The sequence below is a fragment of the Mus caroli genome, chromosome 2 (assembly GCF_900094665.2).
Source record: "Mus caroli chromosome 2, CAROLI_EIJ_v1.1, whole genome shotgun sequence".
Taxonomy (NCBI): Eukaryota; Metazoa; Chordata; class Mammalia; order Rodentia; family Muridae; genus Mus; species Mus caroli.
The window spans coordinates 21,852,393-21,865,484 of NC_034571.1; the positions used below are offsets into that span (position 1 = coordinate 21,852,393).

General features: G+C 43.2%; 1 protein-coding gene across 4 annotated transcripts in view; it reads right to left on the reverse strand.

Annotated features, from left to right (window-relative positions):
- Nucleotides 1-13,092, reverse strand: part of Camsap1 (calmodulin regulated spectrin associated protein 1) — a 59,317-nt gene that overhangs the window by 34,498 nt on the left and 11,727 nt on the right. For all 4 annotated transcript variants that reach the window (XM_021183950.1, XM_029473025.1, XM_029473024.1 and 1 more), the window contains exons 2-3: nt 8,244-8,506; nt 7,459-7,620 (exon numbers count right to left, since the gene is read on the reverse strand). In XM_021183950.1, the coding sequence (XP_021039609.1) occupies nt 7,459-7,620; nt 8,244-8,506 (425 nt within the window). The remainder of the gene's footprint in view (nt 1-7,458; nt 7,621-8,243; nt 8,507-13,092) is intronic.

Sequence of the window (13,092 nt, forward strand, 5' to 3'; positions counted from 1 at the left end):
AAAACCAAAAAAAAAAAAAAAAGAATGGGTTTGAGAAACAGACAGGAAGGGTAGAGGGCAGTTACCCAAGACACCACCCCATCTTCTGAGTGGGGGTGTGAAGCTGACCATGACAGTCAGTACTAACTTTTAAAACATTAACTAGGACAGGAACTGCCATTTTAGCCTCCTATGCGCACCCTGAAACTGGAAAGCAACATCTTCATCCAAAAAGAGAGACTGCCAACCATTGTCTCTTACAAAGGTGCAGCACCTGGGGAAGACATCTAACAGTCTTTTTCAGGAGAGTCAAAGCTTAGTGAACTCATAACCAGGCTATAAAAATTCACTACAACAGTTACTAGGTGGTAGGGAAATGCAGCTAGAAATGTACAGCCAGTTATGCAAATGGGACTCAGGAGCCCCTACAAGTCTGAGATACTGCTAAAAAGTGTACAAGAGCAAAACTAAGCTGGGCAAGATAAGTTATCCCAGCACTTGGGAGTCTGCTGAAAGCTTGAGGCCCGATCTGAGCATATAGTAAGTTTAGGCCAACTTAAAATAAACAGCAAAATCTTGTCTCTAAAAAAAGGGAAGAAGTTGTACAATTCAGTGGGTAGAGTGCATAACATTCACAAGGCCCTAGGTTCAATTCACAGCACCACATAAACCCAGGTGTAACACTTGGGAGGTAGAGGCAAGAAAATCAGTTTAAATTCAACCTCAACCAAACAAACCAAACAGATGAAAAGTAAATTGAAAAATATTAGCTGGCCAGCCAGTCTAGCCAAAAAACAATGGGAAATTCCAGGTTCAGTGAAAAACAGACAGACATCTTCTCCTAGTCTGGGTATGTACCTGCACTTACAAATACACATAAGACCCCTACCATGCGTGCAAGCACACACACACACATACACACACACAAATGTCCTTTTAAAAAAAAAAAAAAAGACTGTATATCCTTAAAACATCAAGAACTTCGTATCTCTTATCTTTTTGCAGTGTGGACACTGCACAGCCACTGTGCACTGCTAGTCCTTCACAATCAGAGAGGACACAAGGACCAAAAAGCATTGGTCAGCACCAGCCTCCACAGCTACAGTGGCAACTAGTACAAACTAACAAATAAACACACAAATAAATGACTACTGAAAACAGAAAGAACAGAACTGGGTAGGGTTACCACCAAATGAATGTGACAAGGTCAAAGTCCCAGGAGAAAAGCAGATCTACTATCGTTAATACATCACTCTGGTCTCAGTAGCCCCTGGCAACACAACAGCACAGGGCAGAACCTACAGCAACTCTGTAAAATAATGGAGAACTACAACAAGTAAGGAGGGAGGGAGGTTGGTTTAAAAAAAAAAAAAAAAAGGAGACAAGATAAGCAGCCATCAAGCCAGAAGGTAGAATTCAACCACATGGACAATCAGAGCAATCTAACTGGTCTAACACTCTAATGACAAGGCAGATGTTATCAAATGAATACATGAAAATGGCAAACTTACAGTGTGCTCGAGGATCCACTTAAACAGAAAGACAGCGGAGTAAAAAGGCTGTGTATGATGATACACACCTTTAATCCCAGCATTCAGGAGGCAGAAGCAGGCAAATCTCTTGAGTTCCAAGTTAGCCTGGTTTACACAGTGAGTTCCAGGACAGTCAAGGCTAGACAGAGAAACCCTGACTTGAAAAAAACAAAATAAAATCCAAAACAGAAAAATGTATCTGGAATGATTTCCCTCTAAATACTAAAAATTAAAAACAAAGTCTTTTCAGATAATGCACTGATAAAACAAGAAATCACCAAGATTGATACTATTTTAAAAGAAATGCAGTATACTCAAGTACACGAGACAGAGCAAAGCTCTGCTCAGAGGGTGAGCACCACACCTCGTACCTCATACACAAGAAGCAAAGCAAGTTTGAATGAACTTGCTCTCTACCTTAACGACACGTGAAGAGAGTGTGTATGATGCTTCCACTAGCTGGAACACTTTATTTTGCTTGTTTTTAGTTTAGTGCTGAGAACAGAACTAGACAAGCATCTCTGTCACTGTGCTATTGCTCAGCTCTGACAATGAATGCCTGAGATGCTGGCTATGCTATACATATGAATATGACCATTACATGATGCTGGAAGATCGCACCACACTGCACAAATACACTCAGTTGCTATGTGCCAATAACATGTAAAAGGTAAACATTGTGGCTAAGACCGGAAAAATGCCAAGAACTCAAGGCCAGCTTGGTCTAAAGAGTTAGAACCTGTCTATAGATAGTCACACAGATAGACAGACAGACGGACTGAGTAAAAATGAAATGAAAACAAAAAAAGAATAGTAAAAAAAATAAAGGTAAAAGAAAAAAAAAACATTAAACAGCACAGATGTGCAATGTCTGAAGATAATAAAGTTGGTAAACTAGGAAAAAAAAAAAAAAACAAGGTAGAAAGAAGCCATGATCAGTATCAGGAAACAAAGACAGGGTCACTAGAGACTGCAGATACATTTACCCGAAGGATAAACATCAATAAACTTTATGCTAATAACAACTTAAAATGAACCCTGTAAAAGCCACAAATTATCAAAACTGACACAAAATTAGATTTAAAAATCTAAATAACTTAATGTATATAGAAGTTTTCACAACTACATATACATCATACACACACACACACACACACACACACACACACACACACACACAATCTCCAGGCCCAGATAGCTTCACCAGCCAGCCCAAAGGTTTCAGAATGAAATGAAAACAAATCATAGTCAAATTACTACACAGAACAGAAAAAGAAAAACATCCCATATCTCTTTTTGAGTCTGCATCATCCTAATATCAAAACAAGAAAAAGAAATGCATTAGAAGAAAAAAGCTGCAGACAGTTCTGTGGGTCCTGAGGGTCAGGGACAAACAATATACCTTATTCTACCACGTCTACTCCACATTCCACAAGAGAAGAGAAACGCACTTTTTAATTTAACTGGCTTTCTATTGATTATCAACAAGCACCTGGAAATGAAACTAAGAAACATCACTTACAGCACAACTTAAAACACTGAAATTAAATTTCCCTGGGGATAATTAGTGAACAAAAGTATGGTAATGAACTGCGTTCCTTACAGGGTAACAGCATAGCCATAGCCCCACTGATCTAGATCCCTACAAGTGCTTTTTATAGAAACCAACAAGTTGATTCTAAAATTCATGAGAACATGCAACCTACGAGAGCTAAAACAACTCTTTAATTTTAAAAAATTCAGTTCAAAGACATGTATTGTTTAAATGTAAGTCATTATTACAGAGTACTGTGTATAAGCTTACAGTCACCTCAAGTCACCATGGAACTAGTCACACAGGTCAATGGAGTGTGTCTAGAGACACTTGCCTGTGCAGCTCACCTAGGTCCCAACAGAGCCACTGCTACAGTAACGTGCAGAGAAAAAAAAAATCTCTGCTCTGGGGAGTCTCTAACTGCTCTCTGTCTGTGAAAAAAGCAGGGCACTGCATACCTTCCCTGCTTCATACACAGTATATAAACACCAGGGCATCAGAAAGCTCAGGAGAAGAGCAAAGACCACCAAACCACTAGGAGGAAGAAAGGAAGCAAACCCTTCCAGTCTTGGGGCAGGGCAGAAATCTCTTAAGGGAAAAAAATGTAAACTGGGCTTCAAAATCCCAGAAACCTCTGCTTTGAGGCAGCAACTACTAAGAAATGGTAAAAAGTCAAAACTAAGAAAAGCAAGTCAGGATACATTCCTAACAAGGTACATACATATTCTTGCAACTATATTAAGACAAAGAGCACAATTTAAAACTGGTCTAGCCGGGCGTGGTGGCACACGCCTTTAATCCCAGTACTTGGGAGGCAGAGGCAGGCAGATCTCTGAGTTCGAGGTCAGCCTGGTATACAAAGTGAGTGCCAGGACAGCCAAGGCTACACAGAGAAACCCTGTCTTGAAAAAAAACAAAAAAAAAAACAAAAAAAAAAACAAAACAAAAAAAAACTGGTCTAGACCAAGAATGATGTTACTCACTTGTAATCACAACATTCAAGAGACTGAAGAAGAAAGACCAAAAGTTTAAGGCCAGCCTAGGCTTCAGAGTCCCAAGCCAGCTTCAGCTACAAAGGAAGACTCTATCTCAAACACACACACAAAATAAATAAATAAAAGTTGTGTAAAAGATTCAAACAAGGACTTGCAAAAAGAAAAAAATCAAGGAAACACCTGAGACTCTACTACACAAATGGCCCCAAACCAAAGACCTGATGGAGTACTGATAACAGTTAGAACCAAAAGATTTGTACTCTGTACCTGAATTTTAAAAGGTGTTCCCTTAGAAAATATTCTGGCAGTTTGTTTCTAGAAACTTAAGTATAAATGCTTGATGTGGAACAAGACTTTAGTCTCAGCACTTGGTATCAGAGGCAGTTGGTGAGTTCAAGGACATCCTGGTCTATAGAGTAAAACCCTGTCAAAAAAAGAAGCTTAAGACCTTTATCTTAAGCAACTATGTTAGACATAGCAATGCTGCCAAGTACTCACTTAAAGAAAGAGCAGCAGCATCTAGACACACCCAAATGCCCCAGCAGCTTTATTCAAAATAGACAAAAGCTGGAAAACATGTAGGTGTCAATCAACAGGTTAATGACAGACAAATCATGACACAATCCTATAAAGAAATTCTACAAGGCATAAACAAAACCAAACTACTTATAGATACATTTGGTTCAGCGAAAGAAGCCAAGTTCAAGAACATTTTAAGCAAAACCTGGATGAAGCAAAACTAATCCCATTAAGAAAGCAGGTAAGTATAAGCCCGGGCCTGGGGGAGGGGCTGACTGCAAAAGGATCCAAAGCAGCACTGAGTGTGAGAGAAGAGCTGCCTTGACTGCAGTGGCTGTTAAGAGGGTATCTATCATCGCTGCTTAAAATGCAAGGAATCGCCACATGTGGAACCTAGGTTAAGTTTCAGTACAGAGAAGATTTTTTGTTTGTTTGTTTTGTTTGCCTTTTTTTTTTTTTCCATACAGAGTTCCTCTGTGTAGCCCTGGCTGTCCTGGAACTTCCTCTGAGACCAGGCTGGCCTCGAACTCAGAGATCCACCTGCCTCTGCCTCCTGAGTGCTGGGAGGTTCATACCACCATCGGCTGACTCAGTAGGGAGTTTTAAACCACAGGCTATCAGTAAACTTTTGAAGATGACTGAGTAGATGAAGAACTTGCTGTGTAAACATGAAGACCTAATTTCAGATCCTCAGCACCCACAAAACTCTGAGTCCTTGAGACAGTCACAGGATGACCTAGGACTTGCTGGCCAGGCATTCCAATTCATTAGGAAGCTCTATGTTCAGTGTGAGCCCCTAGTTAAAAAAAAAAAAAAAAAAAAAACCTTGGGTGGCAAGAGATTTACGACTCTTGACGTCTTTTACTTATGCTGGCACACATATATAGATGCATATGCACACAAAAACAAATATGTATATAACACACTCACCAAAAAATTTAAAAGAGCCCCCAAAAAATGGGCCATGGGCCAACTCAGAGCACCCAGGAGATAAAGAGGACCCAAGTGTCCATCAAAGATGATTCATGTCAGGCCAGCAGAGACGACCAGGATGATACTGCCTGCTCAGCTCTACCTTCCAGTGACCAGACAGGATGGAATCAAAGCAGGTGTGGTGTTCTGCAGAAAGGCTTCATCAACTGCACCTCAAGTCAGGAGGAGAAAAGGAGTCCAGGATGGCAGAAAAGGCCTCCATTATCTAAGCTAGAGAAGAACAAGGTCCCAAAGGGATGCCACAAGGAAAGACATTCAATACTCTACAGTACTTCAATGCTTGTTAAGGGCCCTGTGAAGTTATGGCGAGGACCTTTAAGAACATATGCAATCTAGTGAAGGCTGCAAAAGAGCTCCATCTTGCTGGATGCTAGGTAATTCACCCTGGATGCAGAGTAAGGATAACATTAGCCAGAAGCACAAACTGCATCTGATGACTCCAACCAGGCAGAAGCTTACAAACACCAGAGAAGCCACACCAGGAAAAACCAGTCAAAAGAGGGCTGTAAGTTACTGTGGAAATGCTAAGGAAATAACAAACCATGAACAACAAATACAAATATTAGGTAAGAAAAAGAGAAAGATTTGTAAAAACTGAAACAAGAAGAACAAAGGATGGTTCTAGAATGGAAATATGGCTGTATAAGCAGATACCAAAGCGCAGTAATTTAAAGTCTAACAGTGAAGTGCCAATGTGTCTGTAACCCAAGACAGGGATGGAAGGCTACGTGAGCAAGTGCACCTCATTTTCCACAATCCCAAATCTGCACACACTGTCTAAGAGTGACAAGTCAGAAGACAAAAATACAGTGTATTTCCTTGAAGTACTACATGGATGAGCCCGATATGATGGCATATGTCTGTATGTCTGTCCCAGGACTTAGGAGGCAAAAGAACCAAGAGTTCAAGGTCATCCTCAACTACATAGTCAGTTCAAGGCCTACCTGAGCTACCTTTCTCAAAGAGGAGAGGGATCTCAGTGGGTGCATGAAGTAGTCCTGAGCAAGCACAAGGAACCAAAGCTTTAACCATGTGTTCTAGTTACAATTTCTGCTGTGATTAAACACCATGAGCAAAAGCAACTTGGGAGGGAGGATTTATTTTATCTTATATTTCTTCTACATCACTGAAGAACTTCAGAACAGGAACTCCAGCAGGGAAAGAACCTGGATGCAAGAACTAAAACAGAGGCATGGAGGAATGCTAACCACTGGCTAGCTCTGCCTACTTTCTTATAACCCTAAGGCCACCAGCCCAGGGTGGCACCACCCACGATGAGCTGAGCCCTACCTGAACAGTCATCAATAGAAAAAATGTACTAGAGGCTTGTTTATCAGCCAATCTAGTGAGGGTATTTTTTTCAAGTGAGATTCCCTCTTACAAAATGACTTTAGCTTATGCCAAGATGCCCTAAAACCAACCAGCACAGCACAGTAAACCCAGCACCGCAGCAATCTCAGTGCTCCTACAACAAAATGGCAGGTGGACCTTCTCTCAAACAAGGTACAAGACAAGGACCAACACCTGAGATTTTCTTCCACAGGCTTGCCATGTCATGTGTGTATCTGTACTCTCACATGAATACAGATACACACTGATAAACAGACACAAGAAACTTGATTCCTCCCCAATAACTATCAGCAAAAAATCATGAACATGAACTTATATATAAGTACCTTAAGCTAAAAATGAAACCTATTAGTTGTAACCACACACACATGCACATCCTCATATACAAACCCATCTCGCTTAACTCTCAGCGCTCAGGAATAAGGACTGTCTATTGGACACCTAGCTGGATAAAGTACCATGCAGTTCCAAATGACAAACTCTAGTGGCAAGTCCCAATATGGAGAACAAGAAGCAGACAGCTCTCAATCAGGCAGAGAGCTAAACAAGTACTCACCTTATTGATCCAGAATACCATGGCATCCTCGAGGTCATAAGGAAGTTCTTTTGAGGCGCTGAATGTAGAAAAGCGCTTGACACTGGCCACCACCTTCTCAATGCTGATCATCTCCACAGTGTAGGCCATCATCAGGGCATCCACCATCGCCATGTGGCCACTCTGGGGACAGAGGCTGCAATCAGCATCCTAAACATCTTGCAGGTCCCAATGCACGAAAACTTTCTGCCTTGCCTTCCCCGCCAAGGACAGCACTGGCTGAGGCCTGTCCATCCCTGGCACTGTTTCGCCATGCAGTAATGGTCCATGGTCCTAATCTCTTGCCAGCAGACTATATGTTTTGGAAAGCTGCCCGCTTCCTCTGCCCCAAAGGCTCTGGAATGGCACCAAGGCTCTCTTTGTATCACACTCTACCTTCAGTCTCTTCAGAGCTTTCTCTTGACCCACACATCACCCGACTGAGTGAAAATAGCCATAGCATGCTAGGTGCTGGGCTAATCTGCAGAGGCATAGCCTCTGAGAACATAGCAACAGATTCTGGCTGAGTGCAGATATCCAACAGGAAGGCTCTGCAGTGGTGTGCCCTGCTACACTATATCTTCAGTGAGAAGAAAATCCGAAAGCAAGCTGCTCTTTCCAGAATGATGACATTCTTTAAAATGCAGGTCTGTCATTAAGGTCCACCAATACACATTGGCAAACCTCACCATCTAACCCTAATGGAAGGGCACTGAGTCTTGCCTGCTCAGCCAAGGGAACAGAAGGAATGCCTGTCAGACACTCACCATCTTAATAGGTGCCTGGCTGAGGTCAGCATCTGTCACAGGGGTATCATCACTCTCCATCACATAGATGCCCTTCCGGGACAGGGCCTGGATGACAGACTGGTGTCCTTGCAAGGTAGCCACCTGGTCCCCTTTTAGGATGAGGCTGCAGACACGGCAATACAGCTCACTGGACAGGAGAAGCTTAATAACGGGTGGCTTAATGTGCTCCTGCTCATACTGGTCGATGTAAAACGGGTCTCGGAGATCCTCAGGGATGTTGTCTATGGCAGGAGAGAGCACTGGGTGAGTGGACATGCACAGTCCAGTCTCAAGCATCACCAGCTAGATGAGAACACACAAAAGCACCGTCCAGCAAAATCCCAGCCAAGGTAGAGCACACAACACACAAAGATCTAGGGTCAACTAACAGCCTCATTAGCACGACAGAGGCAATATGAGGCATTTGTGCAAAGGCCAGCATAATCTGAATGATGGTGGGATGCAAGCACAAATTTCCTGGGATGCTAGAGGGCTCAAAAGAAACCAAGATGCCATTGGATTAAAGAAGGGGCTATGGTACAATGACATTCATTCTGGGAAGGGAGCTCTGCTTATCTTCTTTCCAAAGTCAAGGTCAGGTAACAAGCAGAGACCAAACAGCTTTTGTTTAGGAAGTACGCCAAGTCTGCTGCCACTATAACCACTAACCATAACGGAACATGGCAACCAGCTTTCCATTATCTTTGGTTCAGGCAGCATACTGTTTAATCACAATCTAGTGAATCAGGAGTAATGACTAATGTGCCCATATTACAGACAAGAAAACTGAAGCACAGAAAAAGGACGTAGCATGTCCAATGTCACAGAAGACAGGACCCAACTACAATCTGGCCTTTCATACATCACCAGAGAGCCATATGTGCTACCACTGACTCTGTGCCCTCTTGGCACTGCCCTCAACTTGTAGGATAACAACAGCTATCCTTTGTGGAAAGCCCAAAATCCTGAAGAATCTCATTCCTTTATCCAGGGCCCGGGGATCTTTGGCATCTCTGTATCCCCAACTAAAGAGAATGGAGAGTTCAGTCTTCTCAAACAGAAGAGTTAAGAAAGCTGGCATTACCAAGAAGAGCTGCTTAAGAAAACCCACCACACCCAGCATTCAAATAAACATGTAGAAACACACTAGATGATGCTACCCCACCCCACAATCAGTGGACATTTGTGCTAGCTAGTTTTATGTCAACTTGACACAAGCTAAAGTCATATGAGAGGAGGGACCCTCAATTAAGAAAATGCCTCCATTAGATCAGGCTGCAGAAAAGCCTCTAAGGGCATTTTCTTCCCCCATGCCTCATCCCTCTCCCCCTCCCCTTCCCACCACCAGACAGGGCCTCATTTTGTACCTCTGGCTGTCATGGAACTCACTATGTAGACTGTGCTTGCCTCAAACTAATAGGAGATCTACCTGCTCCTGCCTCCTGAGTGCTAGGATTACAGGTATGTACCCTTATGTATGACTCATTTTCTTAGTGATTGATTAACCCATTGTAAGCGGTGCCACCTGAGGAGGTGGTCCTGGGTTCTGTTAGAAGCAGGTTGAGCAAGCCAGTAAGCAGCACCCCTCCATAGCCTCTCTGCATCAGCTCCTGCCTCCAGGTTCCTGCCCTGTTTGAGTTTCTATCCTAACTTCTATCAATAATGAACAGTGGTATGGAAGTGTAAGCCAAGTAAACCTTTCCCTTCTTCCCCACCTTCTTTCCCTTCTTCTTGCTTTTGGTCATGGTGCTTCATCAGAACAATAGGATACCATCCACACTCACTCCTGCCTGTGCCAGGTATAGAACCACACTGAGAAAAGGTCAGCTTTTCAGGGGCTGCTTCCTCCTACCCCAGCATCCTCTCTCTTGCTCCCTTCTGATTGTTTCTGAGCTATAACGACATGTGAGTAAGACAAAAAGAGGGGAGGGCCACACCACACTTAAGACTGAGAAGTCCCATGGAACAGAGCTGAGAGGCACAGAACACAGGGTCTGTGAAACTGTAGGATCTGGTTCTGAACTGGTAAAATCAAGTAAGGATCTGAGCTAGGGAGGCCAAGTTCCAAATTTGTTTTGCTGCTAGGAAAAGGAGACAGGAGTCATCTTAGGCCTGCACTTTCTTTAAGTGTCTAGCAGAGCTACCCTCTACCTAACTTCCAGCCCATAACTTCTTGCATGTTCAGAATTCCAAGAACACATTTTACTTCACTCCTAGGAGACTTTATCCACCTTGAGACTTGAAAATACATGGATGTGTGCCTATCCCAATATGTATACTTAGTCCCAGCCACCTCCTCTGAACTACCTATATACAGTTCCATCTAATGTCTGTAATACCTCAAGCCAGATTGGCTGTCCAAGCTACTCTCCCATCTCACCTGGATGGGAGAGTTCCAGTAAGGTTCCTCTCTAAGAACAGAAGAGCACAGCTCAGGAGGGACCGCACAGAGTCTCACTGTTAAGAGGAAGGAGACGATGGTACACCACAGAAGCACAACCAAGAGCTGGCGTTTGACAGATACAGGGAAGCCCAGGGAAGATGCGGGAGCTCACTGACACAGTTATAAAGACATAAGCAGCCTGAACTTGGAAGCTAGCAAGACAGAAAAAGCAGCCAGGCCAAACATCCAAGAGGAATGTTGCCCTGGGCCACTTGCAAACAATCAACCTAACATGGTTCATGTTCCTGGCACACTGGATTGGGCCCTGTACAATCATTCTGGAGCACTTCAGAGTCCTGACAGAAACCCAGAGCACTTATGTAGGTAGACAACAAGCCTAGCCGCAGCAGGACTACCACACCTGTGAGCTCCCTCCAACCCAGTCTTAGGGCGCTTCAGCCCACTCAGCAACAGAACCTCTCCTTGTGGCCCTTCAGGAGAGAAACTGTCCTCAGCTCAGTAAGAGAGCACCAGTCCTCCCAGTCTACCAGGACAGTGACTGTTCCAAGATAATGCTCAGTTCAGAAGCTATGTTTGCACACATCTATCTGTCTAATAGCTAGCAGTCAGTAGTTGTTCTTTTAAAAAAGAGACAAAGGGCTACAGAAATGACTCAATGGTTAAAAACAAGTATTGCTCTCACAGAGGACCCAAGATTGATTGCCACACCCCATGTCAGGCAGCTTATAACTGTTTGCCTGGAAAGTTCCAACACTCTGTCTGGCCTCCATGGACAATATATTTATATGCACAACCCCCTGCCCCTGCAACACACATACACATACATACATAATTTTAAAATGATAAGGATGATGATAAAACATTACAAAACACTACAAAGGCATTGTAAATGCATTCTGAACCTGTTTCAGGTGACATATTTCTCTACAAAAGACAAAGACAGTAATTTACAAATCACTAATTAAACAATTATTGAGTACCTGCATGAACCAGGAAATATATGAATATGCTAGGCCACCAAAAGGAGGTGGAAGGCCATCACCGTCAGCAAAGGCTCTGAGACTCTGAAGAGGACACAAAAACAGTAGGCAACTTCCATGACAAGGAGCATCACACTGGAGTGTGCACAGAGCCCAGCTTAGGCAAACAAGAGAAAAACATGACAATGACTCTCATCAGACAATTTAAAGAAATAACACAGTTCAGAACAGCATAGGAAAAACAAATATGATGCTTCACTAATTCATTCAACAGGTCCTTAACTGAGTATGTGCTACGTGTACTGTGCCTTTGGTGGAACTGTCATTAGGTTTATATACTCTGAAAGCACAGAGCAGGATAAATTAGAACAGGCTGAGTAAGGAGATAATGGAAAGAGGCCCCGGAAATAATGTCTGCTGCCGCTTCCTGCACAGAGAGTAGAAGACGGGCCTGGACACCAGCCAGTCACAGGATCTGTTACTAAATTAGGAGCTGTGGCTCAGAAGATGGCCATGGTATTAGGAGGAGCTCCATTATGGACATATGGCTAAAGGGGGGCATTCTGAAGAGGCTGCCATGTGGGGACCAGAAGGACACAGTGACAATGGAAGCTGGGCAAGACAGACTGGTGGTCACCCCATGCTATGCATGCAAGGAAGAGAATACCAAAGGAACTAAGTGGTGGTCAGGAGAAACTTGGTAATTGTAAGGCCATACCTACTCTACCCAAACACACCAGGGAGAGTCACCAAACCTACATACATCAGGGACAAGCACACCACAGCCTCTCTGTATAGTGTAGCCTTAAGTGTGCATGCTGAGCTTCTAGTCAGAGGCCAGGAGGATGACCAGAGAGAGTAGGGAAGAGATTCCAAAACAGAGGGAAGGTATATCAGGTGTGTATATAATGGCCTGGCCACCTCAAGAGACCCATTTGCTTAAAACCAGAATTGCAACAACTGTGAAAGTTTCAACACAGCTGTGTGTTATGGCATCGGCCACTGGTCACATCAGATATATGGTATATGCTTATACTATGCACTAGAGGCTGAGACAGGAAGATCCTGGTAAGTTCAAGGCCAGCTCAGGAAGCCTAGCAAACTCAAAGAAAGCTAGGCTCAGGTACCCTGACCCTAAGTCACAGGAAGTGATAAGCAAAACTGACAGCCAAGGCAGAAAAGTAAAAGTACTTTTAATATAGAAAAAGTGATAAACTGAAAAAGAACAAAAGAGAGATTCTAGAATAACAACAACAACAAATATATGTAAGTATATGCTTACATATATTTACATTTATACAATTACAATCACTGAGCCTGTATCATAAAATAAACTGTTAAAAGCAGATTAAAGCCGGGCGTGGTGGCGCACGCCTTTAATCCCAGCACTCGGGAGGCAGAGGCAGGTGGATTTCTGAGTTCGAGGCCAGCCTGGTCTACAGTG